Genomic DNA, 24782 nt, shown 5'->3' with positions numbered 1-24782 from the left:
TTATTAATCTTGTTTTGTGTATTTGTGCAGATTAAACTATTAAGTGCACACAGTATGTTCTATAATCACCTGCTGTTTCCTCGAAGCAGTGTACAATTGATAAGGCTCGAATATAAGAAAACAGCCTGGGCACTTGATCCAGAAGGAAGGCCTAGAACATCCAACAGGGTAAGTCTCCCGCCAGCTGTGAAGGAGGGAGGTGGGGCAAAGAGCCTTGCATTCTTTTTTTTTTTGTTTTAGGATTCCTTTTTTTAAAAAAAAAAATGGTACAGTTACTTTTTAAAAATTTTATTTATTTATTTACTTTTGGCTGTGTTGGGTCTTCGTTTCTGTGCGAGGGCTTTCTCTAGTTGTGGCAAGCGGGGGCCACTCTTCATCGCGGTGCGCGGGCCTCTCACTATCGCAGCCTCTCTTGTTGCGGAGCGCAGGCTCCAGACGCGCAGGCTCAGTAGTTGTGGCTCACGGGCCTAGTTGCTCTGTGGTATGTGGGATCCTCCCAGACCAGGGCTTGAACCCGTGTCCCCTGCATTAGCAGGCAGACTCTTAACCACTGCGCCACCAGGGAAGCCCGAGCCTTGCATTCTGGAGTCTGCTCACTGCTCTGGTCATGCTTTTGGTGAGGCCAAATATCTGAATTTATTGTAGATGGTGAGCATCTGGACACTCACTCTTTTCCTGCTGGGAGCAGCCAAAGGTAAAACACATCCCACCTGCCCCTTGGGAAGGGCATAAACCCATCATCTCGGCACTGGCCGGAGAAAGCTTCAGCCATGGCAGGGCTTCCAGCGGCTGCAGACAGCTCCAAGTTTCCACAGAGACGCGGGTGGGGCTGCAGTTTGTGCGGGTCCGTCTCAGAGCATCTCCCCACCAACCTGCCTTCATGTCCAGGAGGCCTGAGGCCAGACTCTTCCAGATAAAGCATTAGACACCTGCCTGGGTTAACATATTGACTTACCAGTGCCCATTATCACATTAGTCAAATAAAACTATCGGAAGATCTAGGCAGGGAACACAGGACTTTTAAGTTTTGATGGTGGTTCGAAGCAGAGAGGTCTCTGTGGGATTCAGTGAGACTGTTCCCTGATCAGAAGGTGGGCATGGGGGGGGGGGCAAGGAGAGAGTTGATGGGACAGAGGCAAGTGTCTGCATGGTCTTCAGCCTGTCCCCAAGCAGGGGAGCAACCAGGCCAGCCTTGGGAGCTAACCCCTGAGCAGGGTCATCTTTTCTCTTACAGGAAAGGAAGTTTGCTATGATTCCATTGGGTGCTTCTCTGACTCTGAGCCCTGGGCTGGGACCGCCATCAGGCCCCTGAAAGTTCTCCCCTGGAGCCCTGAGGACATCGGGACTCGCTTCCTGCTCTACACCAACGAGAACCCAAACAACTTTCAGGTGAGACCTCTGCCATTTTAACATTGTTGTAACTGGTGAGGGGCTGTGCTCACCGGGGGACCAGGAGTTCTTACCTCTGTACCCTCTGCCTCTACCCGATCCCGCCAGCTGCCCCCAGGCCTAGCGAGACCTGGACAGAGTAGGTCTCCGGTAAAAGAGCTGGCTTGAATGAGTGAATGGTTCACATTTGTCAGAACCTCTAGCTAGTTATGTGATTCTGGTGTTGGGCAAAGAGCTTATGGAAGAACATATGGAAGGTGTAAGACCATGAGCCACAATCCAGACCCAGTAGAGGTAGTGATTCCTGACTTGGGAAGGTAGGGCAGGGAAAGAGAGGTCAGGGTAGACTTCCTGAAAGAGGTGGCTTTTTGCTAAACTTTGAAAGGTTGTGCATTGGAACAGGCAGAGATGGGGAAGAAAGAGACAGGCTAAAGTGGCTGGGCTGCAAAAACACGGAACCCTTCTGTGTTTGTCACAGATTCTTATTCCCTCTGATCCATCAACGATTGAGGCATCCAATTTCCAAACAGACAGGAAGACCCGGTTCATCATCCACGGCTTCATAGGCAAGGGAGATGAGAGCTGGCTGGTGGACATGTGCAAGGTAGGGCCTGGTTCTAAGCCCTGTGGCCTGCGCTGCGGGCAGCTGCCCCTGCTTCCCACTAATGTCTCCACCTCCCTTTACGCAATCTCAATTAGCGAGCTCGGAACAGGAAATCCTCACGTATCGAGGTACATTTATGCAATAAAAATGCCTCTTCACCAAAATAAAAATCCCCTTCCAAGTTTCTAGACTACATCTGTAGCCTGAAGCAATGGCATCTGCTGCGTGAACAAACACTTCTGTCCTCTCATTTCTGGTTAAATGAAGCCTAAATATGGTCTGCTTCCATTTCAGTGAGGCTACTTTGTGTTCCTATAAAAGCAGGATTATGTTCTTTTTGTTCAAGTGTTTCCCACTTCCCTGAGAGTCAGAGATGTGTGCTATGACCATTTATTTGAGATACGGAGAGCTTCGACTGACTGGGTGCCCCAAATGGCAGAATAGAAAATGCCAAACCCACTGTAATAGAGCATCTTTGGCTCAGAACGATAGACAACAGAATAACAAACACATGTTCACATACACACAAAAACACATGTGCAGAGGCACGCACACACAAATACACATGGTATACCATCGTCCCTTCTTTTCTTGTGTTCACTGATTCAATACGTTTTTCTGACACCTAAGAATTTACCCTAGCAGCCTGTCTTCCACCCTCCGACTTAAAATGTCAACAGGAAAAGTTACAAACCCTGAAAATTAAAGTCATTCTGCATTTGACCTTGGTTGTACCAGCCATTTAACTCTTGGTATCGCTTCTGTCCCATCATTAATAAGTATCTTCATGTATAAATTGTAAGATATAGTTTATATCCCAAATTCTCTAGGTTTGTAAGAGATTCCTCAGGGCTGCTTTAAAAATAAAAGTCCTGAGAAAACGGTTTTTGGTATCCGTGTGTGTGTGATCACACATATTAACATTGTATATGTGAAAAGATTCTAGGTGGATTTTAAATTTATAGTACCATTTTAGACTCCAGCTGGTCATACGTCCTGCCCGGCAGAACTTCTAAGGATATATCAGTTCCTTTGACATCCAAGAAGAAGTTTCCCTTTCAGAATTCTTCAATATCTTTTAAATCAGTGCAGTTCTATTTTTAAAATATCTTTAGTGTGTTTCCTCCATGAAATACTGTGCTGTCCTGACTGTAAAAATAGTGACACTTCCCTCCCACCTTAAAACTTTGTAAATACCCAGCAGCCTGGGGTGAAGCAAGTGCAGCCTTTGCCAAGAGGCTGAAAGGACCCCTAGCAGTCAAATCCACAAGGTCATTTAGACCCTGGCTGCCGGAGAATGCGCTTGAGACCTTTTCTTTTCGAAATAGGATTCTTTGAATGGTGCCCTGGTTTCAGCCACCTTATTGAATCAACCTGATTGAATCTGGTCGAAGAAAACCAGAGAGTGGTCAGCTTTTAATTAGTCTACGAACTAGAGAGGGAATCGATTTGCCTTGCTTGTAGCTTTTGCCCTGAGGGATAACTCCTATTGGCAACGGGATTCCTAACGAAGTCGAGTTCATCCCAGTGCCCCAGCTAGGAAGAGACAGAAGGACAGCCAGTGGTAACTCTCAGCGACCATTTCTGAGCTCTGGTTGGAAGCGGTTTCATGAGTCCCCACGATAACCCCCTGGTGTCTCTCCAACACCAGAACATGTTCAAGGTGGAGAAGGTGAACTGCATCTGCGTGGACTGGAAAAGAGGCTCCCAGACCACCTACACGCAGGCTGCCAACAACGCGCGTGTGGTGGGCGCCCAGGTGGCCCAGATGCTGGCCATGCTCAAGGTGAGTGGCGGCCGGGCTGCGAGGGGACACACGGCACCCACCGGTCTCTGTTGGGTAAAGACACAGCTGAGGGTTACATGTTTAAAGAGGAAATAGAAAGAATTGATATTTCTCTTGGAGTCTTACTTCTAAAACTCACCTCAAATCAAAACCTATGGTGTTTGTTCTCAAGGCGCTGTACACCTATAATAAATGAGTACTTCTGGGTGAACATCTCTGAGACCAACAGGTGTGAATACTTTGAATTTGTGTCATTTGTTTGTTCATCCAATATTTGGGGGCACATTGTCAGGAGCTCTGCTAGGGAATAAAGAGAAGGCCCTGGGGGAGCTTACAGGGACCACTGAGTGTGATCAGGATTCTGATGTGGGGAGGGGGAAGGGTGGTTACAGGCTTTATAGGAGCGTGTGTGGGGGTCAGGGGGCAGCTAATCCAGTCTGGGGAGCGGGGGTCGGTGATTAAGGATGTCTCTCAGGAAGAGACGTCTAAGTTGAGAGCTAATGGCTGAGCTGTGTCGATGTGAACTGGACTGACTCGTGGTTGGGGAGACATGACAACAGGAAGAGGAGGCTAAACCAGACCCAGAGGTGAGAGACTACGACATATCTGAGGGCCCGAAAGTTCCACTAAGGGTCTAGCTAGAAAAGAGTCTAGAAAAACAGGTGTTGAGTCAGAAGAGCTCTGAGGCTTTCGTAAAGGGCTGGGCTGGATCTTACGGGCAGTGGTAGATTTTCAGCAGAGGAGTACCGGCATTAGGTTTGCAAAAACCACAGCACAGAAATGTCCTGAAAAGACAATCTTCCCTCTCCAGTCGAGCTACAGTTACTTACCTTCCCAAGTCCACCTCATCGGCCACAGCCTGGGGGCCCACGTGGCAGGAGAGGCAGGGAGAAAGACTCCAGGCCTGGGCAGGATTACAGGTAAGACTTGAGGGCTGGGGCCCAAGGTTTGGTCCCCAGTAGCCCCGGAGCGTATACAAGACTGCAGCCTAGCTTGGAGCTGGGCCCAAAGAGTCCATCCAGATTAGAGTCTGCACAGAGCATTTTAGGAAGCCCCCCCCCCAGAAGCCTATCTTTGTGGCAGGGGAAGTGGTGTCTTTGTTCTCTTTACTTCCTCCGACTCTGTCCCCATCCATTTTCTGGTGATGTGGGTCTCTCAGCAGGACTGAACACCCAGGAAAATGCAGAGTAAGGCTAGCATGAACGTGAGCAAACATAATTAAGACAGGTCCATAATGTCATTCCTTTCCCCCTTCTCTGAAATCAAGGGCAGAATAGAACACAAAAATTTTGCTTCCACTGCCTTCGTTGGTAGAAGAAACCGAGACACCATCACACCAAAAGCATCCTTTTAACCCAAGCAAAGCCTTTAAATTATATCCACAAAGTATATCAATATAGTCATTATAATGCTAATATAATAATTATAGTAAGCATAGATTAAGTGCCTGCTTATCCCAAATACTGTGCAAAGTGCTTTACGTTTTCTCATTTAATCCTCAGAACTAAAGAAAAAGGCTGAGGGAAGCAAATGACTTGCCCAAGGTCACACAACTAATCAGTGGTAGGACTGACATTCAATCCCGGTTCTGCTGTCTTTTGGTTCAAGTCTCTACCTTTATAAGAACGTTCCCTTTTATTTTCAACAGACAATTATGTTCGTGCCTTTTCATCTGCTCTGATGAAACCTTCAAAAACAATTGTTAAATCTAGGAGTCCCGTCAAGAAGGAAATATAGAGCACGTGCTTTTAATGAGAGCCCTGCATTATGAAAAGCTCATAGCTGTTCTAAACATTTCAGGCTTTGGAACGAAACAACAGAGATATAAGAGATATAATTCTAAATATTTACTTATACACCCATAATGATGTGCCAGGCACTGTGCTAAATGCTACATATATTATCTCATTTAATCTTATAGCTCTATTATTACCCCCTTTTATAAAAGGGGAAACTGAGGTGTAGAAGATGTCAAGTGATTCATCCAAGGTCATGCAACTTGCTCAAAAAATAGCCGAGTAGGGATTTGGAGCAAGGTACCCAAGTCCCAGAATTTGTGTTTTGAATTGTGATACCATACTATTTCGCCCCTTTTTCCTTCAAACTTGGGAAGAGAAAGAGAATGTTGAAGGAGAAAGATATACAAGTAAGTGGGAGAATCTGATGTGGAGAAAAACCCTTGCCTAAACAAAATCTAAATGTCTTTGCTCACCTGCCCTTCTCTATCCACTCCACTGGAATGTAATGAGCATGACTGAGATTCAACGTCTCCATATTCCATACCCCGGCCATGGCACTGCACAACTCCAGGGTATGGCATCCCTTGAGTTAGGTAGCGCACAGCCTGGGCAACTGTACAACCTCAATCCTGCTGGCACCTATAGCCAGGCCCATTGTGTGCAACGCTGGCCATCTCTTTTAGGGTTGGATCCTGTAGAAGCAAGTTTCGAGGGTACTCCTGAAGAGGTCCGACTCGATCCCTCCGATGCTGACTTTGTTGATGTGATCCACACGGATGCAGCTCCCCTGATCCCATTCATGGGTGAGCCCCTCCACGTTCCAGCTGCAATCACGTGCGATTGTGAGAGCATGTGCTTTTAATGAGAGCCCTGCATTATGAAAAGCTCATTGCTGTTCTAAACATTTCAGGCTTTGGAACGAAACAACTGGTGGGTCACCTTGATTTCTTCCCAAACGGAGGAGAGGAAATGCCCGGATGCAAGAAGAATGCCCTGTCACAGATCGTGGACATAGATGGCATCTGGGCAGGTAAAGCCAGAGCAGAGTGGGGACATCACTTCCCTGGGGGAGCAACGCCACTCCCACAGCAAATCTTAACAACGAAAACACACTGCTCTTTGAAAATATACAATCCCCCCTTCTAGACCTTATTTCTTAGAAATATAGCCACGTATCATTTGTTATATCTCAGCTCTGCTGATTTACTTCCTTATACATTGTGTGGTGTCCTGGAGTGAACAAGCAACAAAGAATTACAAAACCATTGCTTAGAGCTGTAACTCCAACAATCAGTTGATAGCTACCTAATAAAGGAAGGAAATACCATAAAAGTAAATATCCTGAATCTAAGAGAATTTTTCTGCCAATTGTCCCTTGGGAGTCAGTGATAGGGTCCAAGCTTATGTAACTGGCTTCCACTCCATAGACAACTCCATAGGCAGGATTCCCAATCATGTCCACGGCAGTCCATTCGCGTGAGAGTCACCACTCCTCTATGTTGGGGAAAGAAAGAGAAGCAATCACGGCTAAGGAAGGTTAGAGCAGAGACTGTGCTACTCAAGGTGGCCATTCTTCATCATTGATCAGCACACCTGGGATAAAGGGCATCTTTCAGATACAGCTCCGACTCTGTATCTAATAAGGTCAAAATGGCAGCGAACAGGTGAGATTTTCAGCCAGACTCATCATTTGGCACCGCACACGTTTAACTCAAATGAGTAAAGACTTTCATTGAACGTGAGCGTAATGGCTTGGCAAGTACGGACACCATCAAAGCAACTATTAAGGATGAGGACCTATGTGTGTGTCTTTCACAGCTTTAGGAGGCTTTGCGCGGATAGAGTAGCCTAGACTCCCCATCAGTAACCAGTAACCAGTAACCAGTAGCCTAGACTCCCCATCAGTAACGGCCAAGCAAGTTCAGGCCAGGTCTGGAATGCGTGCTGCGACATCTGCCCCTTGGCAGGAATTTATAGGAGCCAAGGAAGGTTCTAAGAAGGAACAAGACATGAGAGTGAAAGGCATGCTCACATAAAGCCACCTAAAGCTACTTGACGTTCCTTTTTATTCACCTAAACATGGCATGACAGTGTCCTTGCCCGGGTTTGGTCATGCCTAGGAGGTCAAGTCACATCTGGTTGTGTCTTCGAGGACCTCCAGCCTGGTGCCTGGGACACAGAATGGAACAGAGGTTAGAGGCCTGGGCTCAAGCACCAGACGGGCTTGGGTTTAAATCCCAGCTCCACCACTTCCTAGCTGAAATCTGAAATCTGAGGCTGTAGCCTGTATGTCTTTCTGTAATTAGGGATGGTATGTTACCCACCTCTGAGGAAAGGTGAAGCTTACAGGGACAATATATGTAAAGTGCTCAGAACATTGCCCGGCACACAGAAAGCAGCCTTTATATGTTAACTGTCATTTTGTGGCTGGATTTTGGACTAATCTTCAATTTCTGAAAATATGGTCCCACTTTGGAACCATCCCACTTGGAGAGAGAGGCAGAGAAGTTGTCATGGGGTCCTGACCACCTGTGTAGACTTCCCTCTTTGCTTACCCAGGAACCCGGGACTTTGTGGCTTGCAATCACCTGAGAAGCTACAAGTATTACTCGGAGAGCATCCTCAATCCCGATGGGTTCGCTGCGTACCCCTGCGCTTCCTACAAGGACTTTGAGTCTGTAAGCTATTATGCCACCTTGCGTCCCAAGGTGGGGCTGTTGTCCTGCTGCGTTGGGATCTGCAGTACTCTCCCCTACTTGTTTTGCACCGCATGTCAGAGTTCACGGTCCTGTAGAGTGGAGGGGGAAAAAAGCCTTAGGCAGGCGGTAGCTAAAATTCTAGAAGAGTCATGTGGGAGCGGAAGATTCTGGGAAATCGGAGAGTAGAGCAGTCAGTTCAATGATCTAGGAAGGCTTCCTGCAGGGGCAAAGTTAGAATCTGGCTGGAAAATCATAGAGTTTAGAAGGAGGGGAAAGTGTGCACATTTCTGACAGGGGCGGAGCAAGTATGGAATGTGGGAGAGAAGAATCTACATGCCAGAGAGAAGGAAAGGTGGATGCTGGGGTTCTGCACGCTGGGCTGGGAGTTTGTGCCGTGTGCAGCCGGCAACAAGGAGAGAGATGCACGAAACGATACCCCAGAGCCTGCCTATGCGGGCTCACTAGAGCCGGTGTGAACATCTATTCCCGACCCCACATTCAATGACATCGTGTTGATAGCCTGAAGTTGGCCCCAGCCACAGCATATTTACACCACAGAAATCGGTAAACTCTACAGGACTTTTTGTCCCAGAGTTGCCTGTTAGTCATTCACCAGCCTACCACTCGATGGAAGGCATATTTGATCTAACCTGGGGCCCAGGCATCAATATTTTCTGAAGCTCCCCAAATAGTTCTCATGTGATGTGCATCAACTACATCCTGGATGAAGTTAGTTTAGAGACCATCTATTCCAATCTCTTTCCAGTTATGAAAGAGGAAACTGAGACTATAGGAAAATTGCTCCCCAGACGTGTGGATCATAAAAAGACAAATTCACACCTTACAGCTGGATCCATCTTTCTCATTAGAACAAGTGCTTCCCCTGTCCAGATGAAGGGTGCCCGCAGATGGGCCACTATGCTGATAGATTTGCTGGCAAGACACGTGAGGAGCAGCAGAAATTCTTCCTGAACACGGGAGATTCCAGCACATTTGCTCGTAAGTTGCGCTGTGATTTCCCACCCAAGTAAAAGAGGTTTCCTTTCTGTTTTACATACAGGGGTGGCCTCTCACCTGAAATATTTGTGGGTACATTTCATCTTAGTAAAAGGACACATCCCCCCAAACCACCCCATTTAAGACTCAACCAAGGATTTAGAAAGGGTCTGCTTTACTTTCATTTTATTTCTATGGCATGAAATGAGTGGACACAAACAGCATAATTAATGGGATAATAGCAATTTACCTGTCTCTGTGGCCATCTTCTCTGCATTTTCACCACCTCACAGTTCCTTGTCCTATGCATTTTAAAAATTGTGTCATCCGCACCTGTTCTATCCATTCAAAATTTATTTGGTACCAACTCTTTGCTTATCTAGCCCACTTAAGAAGCCCAGTTCCAATCTCCTCAATTTCCAGCCTTCTGTCCATGTGTCCCTCATGCCCGTTGATGGCGGGTGCCTCTCTGGTGGAGTGTTGGAGGGGATCAGAATGGGGTAATTCCTCTCAAAATTCTGCTGAATGGGCTAGGACATAGGGTAGAGTCAGGCATGTTTCAGCCTTTGTGCCAACCTGCCTTATGACAGTTCCCTAAGATATTGTACTGTAAAAAAGAGACTGTGTTTATATAAATACATAAATATAATACAAGTCTCACATAGTTTTTAAAGTCAGGTTTATTGAGGTATAATTTGTATACAGCCAAAGTCACCCTTTGTAGTGTATAATTCTGAGTTTTGATAAATAAAAAGTCATGTAACCATCTCCAAAATCAAGATATAGAACATTTCCATCGCTGTTTACATATTTTTTAAAAAGGCGTTGGTTAATCAATCCTTCCTCTGATGTAGTGATGCACAAAATACTTGCCAATATTTTAAAACAACAAATTAAACATTCAAAACCATATATTCATTCCTCAACTAACATTTATGTATGGGCCACAGGCTATGCTAGATGTGGGGTGGTGCAGGGATGAACAAGACACCCTAGCATGAAATTTATAACCCGGCAGAGAAAACTGAAACTGAACAAGCAGTTAGCTACAAGTGTGTTGGCTCGACGGCTTGCTGCTGTGACACGGCAGGACAGCGGAACTGGCCCTGATCAGAGGAAGGGGCAGGGAAAACACCTCTGAGCATGTAACGGACAAGTAGGGGTTAGGCAAAGGATGTGTCTGTGAGCTTACCTACATATGTGTGAATGTGTATGTATGTGGTGTGTATGCATGTGTGTGCATGTGTATATGTGTGTTTGTGTGTGTGTGTGTTTATGTGCGCATGAGTGTGTGGTCATGTGTGTATAGGTTCCTGTGTATGTGTGTGAGCTCCTGGGCGCCAAGACAGCCCTTCAGGCATCAATCTGGATGACCACTGTGTTGGAGACTGCCCAGGGCCCTGGAGAGGCAGAGGGAAGACACAGACCTTGCCCTTGAGGCTCCCAGGACTGCACCCCTGAACTACCTTTCCAAATGTGGGGACCAGCCCTTGTTCCTTCTCTTTCCACCTCAACTCATAGTACTGTCCTTCGAGAACAGAGCTGTCCAACAGAACTTTCTGCCATGATGGAAATGCTCTGTGTTGTCAATGCAGTAATCAGTAGCCACATGTGGCAATTCAGCACTTAAAGGGTGGCTAGGGAAAGCGAGGAATTGATTTTTGTTTTATTTAATTTGGGTTTAAATTTAAGCAGCCACATGTGGCTAGTGACCCCTTTACTGGGCGGGCAAGTCTACAGGGGTCCACTGCCAGATACGTGTTTCTCCTTAAGGCCTAGTTTGAGTCGTAGGTTAACATGTAGAACTTCTACTTCGATGCCTCAGTGTAAGGGATGTGACAAGAACCTGAGATTTCTGTCAACTATTTTGTGCATGAATAAAAACTCTTTTCTATGTCCTGTGCAGGCTGGAGATACGGAGTTTCTATAACACTGTCTGGAAGAAGAGCCATTGGTCAAATCAAAGTCGCTTTGTTTGGAAATAAGGGAAACACTCACCAATACAATGTCTTCAAGTAAATTTCCTTTTTCGGTACCACCTCTCACTTGATACACACGGCCTTCACATCCGTGCACTGACATACTTGTCGTCTCTTTATCAATGGATTCTAAATTATTTATTTTATGTACTGAAGTTAACTTCAGATTTTTGCTAACGTGTTCTTTTCTCGATTATAAATCCAGGCATTTTATTCTTTCTCTCTCAATAGATCAGATTTTTAAAGATAAATCTAATGTTAGCCCAGATATCATATTTTCTGATTAGCCTAGTCACACGTATTTGTTGTGTTAAACTAGTGGATAACTTGTTATTGTACAAATAATTCTACCAGAAAAAAATAATATGAAGGAATTATATAGTTTTCTATAGGTAAGTTTTGAGGGTAAATTAACTTACATTTGAGGAAATAATAGTTAAATAGTAGTTTAAGGGACTTCCCTGGTTGTCCAGTGGTTAAGACTCTGTACTTCTACTTCAGGGGGCCACGGGTTCGATCCCTGGTCAGGGAACCAAGATCCACATGCTGGATAAAAAATAAAATAAATAGTAGTTTGAGGCTGCTGGCATAGAGCTGACTTTTTCATTTCTTTAACCTTTATTTGAGAATTAATTTGGAAAAAAAATCATCTTGTTAATCTAGAGTAGAAAAGAGAGGCAGGGACTTTATGGTCATTAGAACTTGTTTCAGTGAATGGGAACGTTTCTATTTCTCTGTTTCCAGGGGGATTATCACACCAGGCTCCACCCACTCCAATGAGTTTGACGCGGATATTGACGTCGGAACAATTGAGAAAGTCAAGTTTCTTTGGAACAACAACGTGGTAAATCCAACCCTCCCCAAAGTGGGGGCAGCCAAGATCACCGTGCAGCAGGGAGAGGACAAGACAGAGTACGTGTCTTTGCAGCTTGTGCCTAAGGATGTTTGTAGAGACTTGCATTTGTCATGGAAACTCACCCCAGAAAGTCAGCTGAGGTTCAGCCAGTGTCCTCAGCACTCTCTGTGGCAGGCACAGATGATACCGCCCTGCCTTCCATGAAAACTAAGGAGGAAAAATAAGAAAGAGAAATAAGAAATAATTTCTGAAGGGTATAAAGTTATAAGTATCCGTTAGAGAGTGGCTACAAGTTAAAGAGGGGAAGATCAATGAAAGTTCAGGATAATTGAAGGAAAAGAAAATCAGTTTTAGCAAAAGATATACAATTTGAGATGAGGCGAGAGGGCTGAGGTGGCAATACTTGCAGAATCCTCATCCTGACCCCTGGCATCCCTGGCTGTGGCATCTGCGGGGAGGTGGGGGTAATGACCAAAGCTCAGACCCCAAGTCTGGCCAGCAGGACACCCCCGTGCCGCTTGGCGAGAAGAAGATCCTGGGCTCTTGGTCACTGATTGAGGTTTGGAGGTTAGGTGGGGTCACTAAACTCAGGCCCCAGGGAATGTCACACCCCCGGGCAGGGGCGTGGGTTGGCAGACCTCACAGCTGTCTCATTAGCTGGATGACCCCTGTGGGGTCCACCCTGTCTCTGTGACGGGAGGACCGAGGGGCTGGCCCAGGCAGGGCGTCCGCGGAACAAGAAGGTCCTCTCACTGAAAATACAGTGTCGAGGAGGCCAGTGGGGAGCCCTATGCAGGCTGGGGGTGGAGCCGAGGCCTCCTCTCTGCCATCGGAGGACACTGGGACTCTAAGGTCAGTGGCCCAGGTCCCATTAGGAAGTGGACCTGTTTCCTGGATCCTGGGATGTGGCTAAAATCATGTCAGAAGAAGGTGGTCTCATTGGAATCTTTAAAATGAGAGGCATTCCCAAGGAGATGCCTTGTTCACAGGTGGATTCAAGAAAGGAAAACAAGTAGGAGACCAAATCACCCAGGGCGTTGCACCCTCTAGGTGCCTCAGCTGTCACCTCAACCCTCCGACGACCTGAGGGCAGCTTCCCCGCCCGCCGACTCTGGAGGGAATCGATCTAAGAGAAGCTAGATGGTGGACCTCAAAAATTTTAAATATGGGAAGATAGAGCGTCACAAACTATAATAGTTTGGGGAGTAAAAATACTGAATTCGTCAACTTATTCAAATATTTGCTGTTAGGAAAACAGCTAATAAGTAACATTTAAGAAAAAAAATAATAAGCGGGAGACTAAAGAATATTAAGAGTTTGGTCCAACCTCCTCTCATATCCCCCTCAAATTTTTTTAGTCATCTCATTGGGGTTTCAAGTCCTACCTGCTGACAGGAATTCCTCCAGTGACATGGTATCAAAAGAAAAATGTAGTTTCCCCCCTTTATTTCTCTCTCCCCACACACCATCCTCCTTCCTTCCTCTCTGACTTTAGTAAGTACCAGGTATGCCTGGCGTATAGGAGGGGATGCAAAGACAGAGCCTGCTGAGGAGTTTACAGTATAGCTGTTGAGAAAAATGGACTTATGGTTCATTGGAAAGGTCAAATGACAGACTAAGAACTCCCCGTGAGGGGCCCAAAGAGGGTGCTGGGGAGACGGGCAGAGGGACGGGGGGAGGTATGTGAGGGGCACAGGGAGGCCAGGCTGCTGAGGGAGGGGCTCCGGTGCAGAGGACAGGAATTCGATTGGCGGTTAGGGTTAGGGCTTCCAGGAAAGACAAATGAGGTACAAAGAGAAAGTGGGGAGGGGCCAGGGAAGGTGAGGAGAGAGGATGAAGCTTCAGAGCTCACAGGTGGTGAGAGAATCCCATGTTTCCTGGAAGAGCTGTAACCACAACCACTTACATCTGCATTGTTTTTAAATTAATTATAAAGCTTTTTTATATTTATTGTCATGAGATGCTACATTATTGACTTGGGATTCTCACCAATCATGGGAGGGAGCTAAGCCCTCTTCTACAAATAAAGACTCCATTGCTGAGACTCGAGTAACCAGCCCCGTATCATGGCTGGAAGGCAGCAGGGGGCAGCCCAACGGGAGAGCCAGGCCCCTGACTCCAGGTTTGGAAGACAAGGTCCAGAGAGGTTTGAAGTTGACCACAGAAAACGTAGGCCACAACGTCAGCTTGACGTGTGTTTGCATCTTGGTTCTTCTACGTATTAACTGAGAGCCCTCTGTGCCTCAGTTTCCTCTCCTGTGATGTAGGACTCTTAACGATACCTCCTCACACTTGTGTGGTGAGGACGAAGTGCGCACTGCGTGAGTGGATCAGCTAGTGTGGTTGCCGACAGCTAGCGAGAGCTCCATCTACCGTAGCTGCTGTGTTTTCTTGAGCTGCTGTAGGCTGAATCGGGTCCCCAGAATGGCTGGGGCAAGAGTGAGCCCATCTGTAAACCCCTCTGCTGGGTTCATGGGGGGCCCGCATGTACTGACCTTGTCCTGGGGTCCAGCCAGCCCCTCCCCCTGGAAGCCCCCAGGCAATCAGCCCTCCAGGGACTTTTTGAAGCTACCACCCTAGTGCAGCCCTCATCCTTTTGAATTGTAAATCAGCAATTACCTTTGCCAGGTAAGAACGCCCAGCACTTAAAAAGATTCCTTTCTCTCCACAGATACAGTTTCTGTAGCGAAGAAACCGTGAGAGAAGACGTCTTGCTCAGTCTCATGCCCTGTTAAACTCCGGGTGCGATGCAGCCGCCGTGTAACACTAATAAAATCCGTACATGCATCTATCTGCTCACAGCATCTGTCGCTGGTGTCAGCTGCCCCCAGTGGGACATTTGGGAATTGACTATTTTAAAATGCCCTGCCCGTTTCCGTATATTGGGGTTTCCTGCCCTTGACCTCCAGTTACCAACCCCGCTCCCCCCAGTTTCCCTGGTCCTCGTGCCCACTGTCTTCTCACCCGAGGCGCGGCGACAGACAGCAACACTAGAGAGTGGAGCTGGGGCCCCGGCAGAGCCTTTAGCCCTGCCCCTCATCCTGCAGGTGAGGAAACAGGTGTGCGGGCTCGCTGTTGCAGCACATGGAGCGGATGTGCCCCATCGGGGCTGAGGGTCAGGCCCCTGACTCTGGTTCCAGGGCCCCTCCCTGACTCTGCCATCACCTTGAGATCATGGAAGGCCGTGCTAGGATGTGGCCCCTTTGTGATGGTAAATTGTGTGGTGATGGGACCACCTGGGGGCTCCGGCGCTTGGTGAGGTTAAGGGGCTCCAGCACCCAGAGACTGTGGTGGGCACATTTGCAGAGCACAGACAGACTTCCCGCGCCCCCTGGCCCTGGGCCGGGGCTGCCTCAGAGCCCTCTCTCCACCTGCCGGGCAAGCTTCATCCCAGGCAGGGCCGGGCGCTGAGCAGGGGTCCAGGGGGTGCCCAATGCAGGCCTGGCTGAGGGGGGACTTTTCTGCCTTTGGGGGGGCGGAGAGACTCAGCCAAGCCGACCTCACCGTGGCCCCGCCCACACAGGTGTTCCTACCTGGGGGTGGGGGAGTTTTCAAGGTGGCCCAGCCTGTCCCGTGATCATCCCCAGGGGGTTGTAGGGACCAGGAAGGGCCCTGCCTCCCTTGAGTGTCTCCCCTCTTGGTCACCCACCCACCATGGCAGTTCCTAAGCCCAGTGGCACGTCAAGCTATCACTGAGCTTCCAACCTGAGTGCGAGTGGGCTCCAGAGTGTTCCGTGAAAGCAGAGGGTGTGGCGAGGATTCCCCAAGCGACTGTAATAAAGGCTTCACAGTCAAGGGCACAGGGTGGGCGCTCACAAACCGTGGTGATGGGGGTGGTGGGGCGCACCGAGCAGGAGAGACCCAGCGCTGGCCGTGAACCCGCGCCCCGGGCAAGCAGCACATCCAATCAACAGAATGGAGCTTCTGCAGACATTCCCAAACACCACCTCTCGTGCAGGCACTGGAGTGAGAGGGAAGCCGACTTCCATTCGGCGCCCGGGGGGTGCCCGGTGGTAGGGGGCCGGCACCTAAATAAACACCACCATGCTGCCCACCAGGGCAAAAAGCAAGGTACATGCCAGGCCAGGGGGGCCCAGAAGAAGGAGGAGTAAGATGGGGAAGGCTCCGAAGAGCCGTGGGAACTAGGCCCAGGCTTGCAGGAAGACGACCCACTGAGACTGCAGGCTGGGAGGCCAGCAAGGAGGAGGAGGCCCCCACAGACATCCAGGCAAGAAGTGATGAGATGTATGAGGGTGGCGGGTGGAACCAGGTATAATGAGGGGGGCGGGACTGGTCGGCCATGGTGAGAGGGTCCTTCCTGCTCAAGGACAGCCTGTCTCACCTGCTCCCCAGACTGACAGATACGGCCAATAACTTGGAGAAAAGGATTTTAAAACAAGGAGGAAGCTGAAAAAAGACTGCAGACAGAAGAGGCCAGTTGCCGAGGCTCCCCTAATCTGCTGGCCACACCATAAGCACACAGCGGAGGCTCTGCCCTGAGCCTCGGGTGACCTGGGTGACCTTGGGTTTGACAGCAGGTGCACCGGTAACCTGGGACAGGTAACCTGCTCCAGGGACAGGGAAGGCAGCTGATGGAGACCCGAGCCGGAGCAGGGCCAGCCTCCTGCTGGCTCCTCCCGAGTCCCTTTCCTAGAATGGGCGTAAGTCCTTTAATCGGATATACAGCCTGAGAAAATTCCCAGGAGGGCAGAGAACAGGTGGCTCCACGATCACCACCATTGACCTCGTGTGTGTCGCAGGGGCCAGCGGTAAAGCCAGGTAAGAATCAAGGGGCTGGAGATACACGAAACGTAGCCAATATTCAATTCATGAATCACTTGTTATTGCACACAAACAGCACACGACACAGCTTAGTCAGAGCAGGGAAAATCAGAAAGGTGGTAAATGAACACCCCAAGAAGAAGTAGGGAAGCAGGCATCTCGGCACTAGCAGAGGTCCTGGTCCTGCCACAGGCCTCCAGACAAGCATGAGTGGGAAGTCGCCCTCTGCTCTGACAGGGCCTCGGGCAGCGACCACCTGCAGCAGCTCAGCACCTGGGGATCGGGTCCTCCAGCAGAGAGCCTTCTAGTCGCTGGGCTCAGTGTCTCTTTTCAAGGAGTGGGTCAGGAGGTGTAACAGTTACACCCAGGGTACCTTGTCTCTATCAGTTGCTCCTTCAGTTCTAGTGACGTATGTTACCCATCAAATGTCTTATCTAAAGTACCACTCAGTTTATCACTCTAAGACACTCGCAGTCCTACAGCGGACGTTCCAAGACAGCTAATATGGAAGTTCACACTGGCCACTGTGACTATTTTGAACTATTTATTTTGAACTATTTCAATAGCTTAAATCCTATACGTTTCACACAAGGTAAGTAGGAACCGTAGCACAGAAGAAATCACATCATAACACCCTGGCTACTTATCAGTGTGGCTGCAGAGCCTCCACTTCCTGTCCCCACACACCCTTGACCTTAACGCACCGCCTGCGAGATGGATGGGGAGATTAGGGCTCTCCGTGGTTACTCCGGGGGACACTTGCAGTGTCTATGTGGCCCCGGCAGATCTGAAATCCAGATTTCAGCAGCTGCGTGGGGCCAGCTTGATTAGACTTTGTTCTTTTTTGTTCTTTAAATAACAGAGGTGGTGCATTTTTCAGAATGCATATGAATACGGCCTTTGGAGCAATGAAAATACACCCCATTCATAGTCAGTTTGTTAACATAAAGCTTAGGGGGACATTCAGTCTGGTTGGAAGCAATAGGAAAAGGAACTGAGCCAGCAGTCAGGGCTCTAGTCAAGCCTGGTGACCTTGGGCAAGGGCTTTCCACCTCTCTGGGTCTCAGCTTTCTCATCTGTAAAATGGAACAGAAGGCTCCATCCTTAAGTCAGGGAGCTGTAAGATGAGGGAGCCTCCTTAGGGAGTATGGCCACAGTCTGACCCCAGACTCAAAGCTACCAGAAGGCAGCAGGCACGCAAAGCAGTGCTCGTTAGGATGGGCTTCAGACCCACCCAACTCAGGCCCTGCATGCTCACCCCAAGGTGCAGGAAGCTGGGCATCCAGGGGCTCACGGGACTAGTTGAGGCAGCTCCAGGAGTGCCAGGGTTGCACCAACCAGCCTGCAAACTAGAATCAACTGGGAGCTTAAAAAAAAGATGGAGTGGGGGGGCTTCCCTGGTGGCGCAGTGGTTGAGAGTCCACCTGCTGATGCAGGAGACCCGGGTTCATGCCCCGGTCCGGGAAGATCCCACATGTCACAGAGCGGCTGGGCCCGTGAGCCATGGCCACTGAGCCTGCACGTCTGGAGCCTGTGCGCCGCAACGGGAGAGGCCACAACAGTGAGAGGCCCGCGTACCGCAAAAAAAAAAAAAAAAAGATGGGGGGGTCTTGTCCCAGGCCCCACCCTGACCAACTCAAGAACAATCCCATGTACAGGCCTTTTTAAAAAGTCCTCGGGTACTTCTCCCCGTGCAGCTGGGTGAAGCTCCCTCAGGAAACAGTATTTCCTGAATCCTCTAAAGGCGAGTCTTCTCATCCCAGGCTTCCAAGTGAACTTATTCCTCATTCTCCAAGGGAATTATTAATTTTGTGTTTTCACCTAGATGATAATCTATTTTTTTTCAGTCAGTTACAGAGACAAGGTTTTCTCTTTGTTGTGGTAATTTGCAGTAAGAGTTTTGTTTCCTAAATTGATGTGCAATGAAATGATGTTAATGGGAATGTCCGGGGGGCGGGTGAAAATTTTTAGTGAGGATGGTGTCCTTCTATTTACTCAGGTCTGAGAAACCTTGGAGAGTATGGTCTGGGACTGAAAATGTGGAAGACATGTCCAGTGTCACAGGCTTTGAGAGCAGAGAGTTGGCTTTGGGACCCGGAACGGAAGAGCAAATGTGGCCAGAGAGGAGCAGGGAGGGGTGGGGGAGGAATGAGCCTCGGGGGTGGTAGCGGGGACCCCAGGGGGCTCCTCAGTGGGGAGATACAGCTGACATCCCTGGCAGCAGAACCCACAGGTGCAAAAGCTCAGGAGAGGAAAAGAACAGGTGTATTCCAGAACTGTGTGTCCTTCCATCTAAGCACTTGTAGGGTGGGAAGGCATCAGGGAAGAGCAGAAATGAAGCTGGGCGAGGCCACGTGGTGGCCATGTTAATTTTCTCGGGCTGCCATAACAAAGTACCACATACGGCATGGCTTAAACAATAGAAACTTATGATCTCACGATTTTGGAGGCTGGAGAGCCCAGGACCAAACTGTCACAGGTTCGGGTCCTTTCGGCAGCTGTGAGGGAGACGCTGTCCACGCCTCTCTCCTTTGGGTGGTTGCTGGTGATCTTTGCCATTTCTTGGCTTGTAGATATATCACCCAAATCTCTTCGTTCATGTTCACATGGCCTTCTCCCTCTGTGCATGTCTCTGTATCCAAAGTTCCCCTTTTTATCAGGATACCAGTCGTACTGGATTAGGACCCACTCGAATGGCCTCATTTTACCTCTGTAGAAACCGTAACTCCGAAAGGTCATGTTCTGAAGTCCTAGGGTTTAGGACTCCATCATATCTTTTTGCAAAGAACCCAACCCAACCTATAACAGTGGCCAACCTCGCATGTCCAGCTTAGGAGCTTGGACTCCACTTAAACTGGATCCCTCTCTACCAGATACCCGCAAACTATTCTCTTTAGTTAAAGCCCAAATTACGTAGCCCTGGTACAAGCCCTCTTCAGTGTGCTGTTCCTTGTTAGCTTGTTCAATCAGTTGAAATTGTATTTCTTTTAGGCAATCAGTGTCTGTGCCCCAAGGGACCATCAGTTCCATGAGGGCAGGGCAGTAGGATACTCTGTTCCCTCCCTGTTACACCCTCAAGGCTGGAAGAGCAACCAGCACGCTCTGGCCGCATAAAAATGAACACGAAAGAGTGAACAGACATGTGAAACACGCATCTGAGGGCGTCAAGGAGCCACCCACAGGATCAGAGCTGGGAGGAAGCTCTGGGGGAGGCGGATGCGGTGCCCTAGAGAGACGTGATGCCAGCCCCTCGAGGGCGAGGGGAGGGAACAGATAAAAGAGGTGATGAAGGTAAGGAATGAACAGGTCTCAATAGGCCTCAGGGTGCAGGCGAAGGAGAACCCAAGCCACCCCCTCCCCCGGGCAGCGGCTGCGCCAGCTGGCAGGGCTCCCCAGGCTCTGACCCTGCCACTTGCCTACATGTGGCCAGTGAATGACTTTTCCCACAGGTGCTGGCCTTCCCTTCCCTCCCAGGGCAGACAGCTGGCAGGACCTCAGAACCTCAGGCCCCCAGAGAGGAAGGGGGAACGGAGCTGCCCCAGCCACGGGCAGCCAACTGGGAGGCGGCATGGGGCCCTGCCTTGGGTCACCTGTCACAGAGACCAGGCAGGCTCGGGACTGCTTGAGAGCACCCAGTGGGTCTGCCCCCAGCCACTGGTGACTGTGGCAGGGGTGCCCAGCCCCGTGGGGTCAGCTTGGTGCAGGGACAGTGTTCCTAAATCCACCGAGGTTCCCCCATTTACAGGGCAGCAAACTGAGGCCTCCAGGAGAGAGCAGCTGCACAGTAGGAGGCGGCGCCTAAAATCAAGGTTTCCTCCTCCATTCGCCCCAACTAAGCCCCTTACTTTCAGGGCCTCTGTTGCCTTGGCTGTAGAATGGGAATAAAAAAGGCGCTCTAGGAGCTACGATTTGATGGCCGCCGTCTTCTCTCAAGACACCTTTTGAACCAACACCACCTATTTCTCCTCTGATATTCAGCTCTCTCACGCCCTCAGCACCTCTTCCAGAGATTGTATCCCCGAGACGTGTGTGTTCAGCTTATTTCTCATTATCTTAGGTATTGTCACCTCTTGGATGACTCCTTATCCACTTTGAAAGAGGGGTTTCGATGCTGCGCTCCTTCAGGGTGACTCTTGCTTGAATTGAAAGGTGAGTCCTTTCTCTAGGTTGCAGTTTCCAAAATTTCCTGTGGGATCCCGGATTCGAAGACGACCTTGGAAGTACATCGCTTAAGTCACCCCTCATCTGATGCTTGGCTTCTGTCCATGTCTACTCAGTCACCATGTCATCCAAGTAAGGCAGGGGTCATGCCCCACCAGCAACGGCCTATCCTACTTCCCAGTGATTCTAACCTTTACAAAGCTTTTCCTCATACTGAGCAAATCTGCCTCAGTGGGTCCCTTGAGGACAGGGGTGACCACGACCTGCCCTTGGCATTTAGAACAGAGCCTGGTGACCTGGAAATAACAAGAATCACTTCTTGCCTAAATGAACTATAACCCTCCCCTTTCTTTCCAGCTCTGCCCTCCCAGGTGACTGTTGACCAGATGAAACACCACTGGCCACTCAGGTGAGAAGTTTTCCCAAGATTCCTTGACCAGTCTGTAGCTGGAGCCAGGAGAGCATAGACAATGGGAACCACAGATTATCTGAAAGTGTCTCACTAAATCTTTGTCAAAAATGACAATCAGGGCTTCCCTGGTGGTGCAGTGGTTGAGAGTCTGCCTGCCGATGCAGGGGACACGGGTTCGTGCCCCAGTCCGGGAAGATCCCACATGCCGCGGAGTGGCTGGGCCCGTGAGCCATGGCCGCTGAGCCTGCATGTCTGGAGCCTGTGCTCCACAACGGGAGAGGCCACAGCAGTGAGAGGCCCGCGTACCGCAAAAAAAAAAAAAAAAAGACAAGTCACAGAAAGGCTTGGCAGCTATTAGGATGGGTGGTGAAACCAGACAACTACACAGTCCAAACCCTTTCCTAACGAGGATGGAAATGTCCTCATTAGGAATATAGAGTCAGGAAAGCGTGGTGCCCAAGGCCCAGCTAACCCACCAGATGGACCACAGGCCTCTGAACCACTGCGACCAACCTCTCTCAGGGGATGTCCAGTGGCTAGACGCACCTGCCAGGGCCCCAGTGACAAAAGATGGCCCAGTCCAAGGGCTTATCCAAGGGACTGTTTACAGAACTATGGACAGGGTTAAGGGAATCCACTAGGGGTACTAAATCACCAGGGATGTAGCAGCAGCTGGGAGCTCTAACTTCCCTGGAATCTGAAGCTTGGAGGGAGGAAGCTGTCGTGAGAGTCTGGAAGGAGCTGGGGCCAGGGGAGGAGCTGCTTGAGAGGGGCTGCAGCTGTCAGGAGAGAAGTGCAGCCACCACCCGACCACAGCACAGAAGGGAGGGAGCCTGGGGAAGAAACACCCCAACCAGAAGGCCAAGGGCAAGTAGTGCAGGGAGGCTGTCCATAGAGACAGCTTCTGGGCACGGAGCAGGGAGGAGAAGGCAGCAGAGATCCGGATGGTATCCAGCTCACCATTAGCTTCCAATGCTTCATCCTTTCATCCAGCAAATGTTTAGCGATCACCTAGTACCTGTCAGGCACTGTCCTAAGCTCTGGTGACACATAAATGACTCTATAGACCTTGACCCTGCCACCAAAGCAAGGTCTAAACAAATAATCCCTGAAATATAATTACCGGTTGGGATACATTCCGTGGAAGAAAAACTAAGGAACGTGATAAGAGATGTAAAGGAAGGTCTGGTTTCTCCACGGGCACTGGAGAAGGCTTCTTTGAAGACGTCACATTTAAGCTGAGCCCTGAGCGATAACTTCAGTTTAGGCAGGGAAAGACTGAGGGCAGTGTGTTCCAGGAAGAATAAACAGAGTATGCGAAGACTCCAAGATGGGCACTTTCAACAGACCACACACAGCCCGTGTGCCTGGAGTTCAGTGAGTGAGACTCAAGGGGAGGGAGGGGAGAGAGGCATGGTCCAGGTAACGCTGCACCCTGGTGAGGAGTTTGTATGTTTTCCCAACAGTGGTGGGCAGCCACCGGCCCCGTGGCATGGGTCCAGGGCTTCCATTCAGCCTCATACTGCCATTCCAGGCTCCTCAGTAGGGCTCTTGATAAGCATGAGTGTCAGGCCTTGGACTAACCTCCTTCCTCAGCTGCAGGACACCCGCAGGAGCTGTGGGGTGGCAACATTGGGCTTTGGGGTCATTGAGGTATAGGTGACCCCACTCAGGTTCATCAGCACTTTACCAGTTCCACAAAGCTTGACTTTTCTTAAGCCCACTTGAGATAAGGAAGTTCATTCCTGGGCTTCCCTCAGCACCACCCTGCTCACCTCCAGCCTCAGAGTTCTCAGAAGGGAAGTTCACAAAAAAAAGAAGACATTTTCTACACTTGAAACCCTCCGGAAATTGCCGGCAACCTTGTGGGATAGATTGAAGGGCAGGAGTAGAATACGGAGCAACTGGAACTCTCACCCAGCTGCCGACGGGAGTTCATGCAGGTGCGGTCGCTGTGGGAAAGTGTTTAGCAGCAGCTCCTAAAGTTAAGCACGCACACACCCCAGGACCCGGCAATGCTACCTCTGGGGACAAACCTGAGAGAAACGAGTGCAAGTCTAACGAAAGACAGGTACTAGACTAGAAAGTTCCCAGCAGCATCGTCCATAACAGTTCCAAACTAGAAAGAACCCACGTGTCCACCAAGGCAGAATGGATACACCAACTGTGATAGATACACAGAAATGTACCATATAACACAGCGATAAAGAGGAACCAACTACTGATACATGGAACGACATGGGCGAATCTCAAAACCGTGTTGTGCGCAAGAAGCAAGACTCTAACCGGCACATACTGTATAATTCACGTATATGCAATCCCAGAAGAGACCAAACTAATCTATGGTGATAGAAGTCGGAGCATGGCTGTGCGGGTGGTGGTACAGGGATCATCAGAGATACTTCTGGCTGCTAGAAATGCTTTTCGATCTGGGGCGTATACACAGGAGTATACATTTGTCAAAACTCATTAAACTGTACTCAAGTTTTCAACTTAAGATGTATACACTTTGGAGCATCTAAATCATATGTCAATTTTAAAAACAGCTGGGCAGCACCTGGCTTTCACCCCTCAGCCCTGAAGGAAAGCAAACACTTCCATCTTTCTTATCCCCGGGTCTTAAACTACATTGTTTCCCAACAAAGCTGTGTCTGAACAGTGTTTATTTGACTCTTTTGAGTGCCTCCACCAGCAGGGTTTTTACAACTCTGTCCAGCATCTTTGGAAGGATGCTCTCCACCCACCTCACCCCCAAAGTAACCAAGGGCTGTCTTCATAAACAGATGCTTCCACTGAACGGATGCTTCGGACTGCCCACTCCTGCACGGCTCTGCCAGTGTCTGCAGGGCAATGAGATGAGTTCGGGCTTCCTGTTTCCAAGAGGATTTTGAGTGGGTGGCACTACAGCTTGGAGCCTCCCTCTTATCACCTGGGGAACACGATCTTTTGGCAACTGTACCTGTAAATTCAGATTAACAGAGCCCTTTGCCATCCTATAAAGTCAGTTTCCCTTTCCTCAAATCCCACTTTATAAACAGCCCTGCTCCCCAGCTGAGCTGGCTTTATGTATTTATGATAACCTAGGTTCAAACCTGGCATGTACAGAGCCCTATCTAACCCCCACCCCCGTCCTTTTCTGAGGAATCCAAAGGATAAAGTCTGGTTATAAAAGGCCATGGCCAACCTGCTGGGCTGCAGGTGGAAGCTCTGGGGCCACACAGTAAGTCACAGCCCCACGCGGGCAGGGAGCCGGGTAGGGGTAGGGCTGCCAGGGGGACGTGGCCCAGAACAGGGGAGCACAGCAGTGCAAAGACCCTGAGTGCAGGGTCCGAGAGAGGCGCTGCCCAACTCCCTGTGTGCGGGGAGGCCTCAGCCTCAG

At 49.4% G+C, this 24782-nt stretch overlaps 1 protein-coding gene across 1 annotated transcript; it reads left to right on the top strand.

Moving 5' to 3' along the window:
- Nucleotides 1–645: 645 nt before the first annotated feature.
- Nucleotides 646–14808, top strand: LOC307174823 (inactive pancreatic lipase-related protein 1; the record flags this gene model as incomplete). The annotated part of the gene is made up of 12 exons (XM_079899234.1): nt 646–694; nt 1235–1389; nt 1868–1993; nt 3645–3779; nt 4591–4699; nt 6202–6321; nt 6429–6548; nt 8078–8196; nt 9087–9216; nt 11120–11228; nt 11937–12104; nt 14720–14808. 12 exons carry the CDS (start codon nt 646–648, stop codon nt 14781–14783), a joined length of 1404 nt encoding a protein of 467 aa, XP_079755360.1. The 3' UTR covers nt 14784–14808.
- Between the last annotated feature and the right edge of the window lie 9974 nt (nt 14809–24782).

This window comes from Stenella coeruleoalba (genome assembly GCF_951394435.1).
Source record: "Stenella coeruleoalba genome assembly, chromosome: 16".
Classification (NCBI taxonomy): Eukaryota; Metazoa; Chordata; class Mammalia; order Artiodactyla; family Delphinidae; genus Stenella; species Stenella coeruleoalba.
Note: the sequence above shows the minus strand (reverse complement) of the source record. Positions and strands in the feature narration are given on the sequence as shown.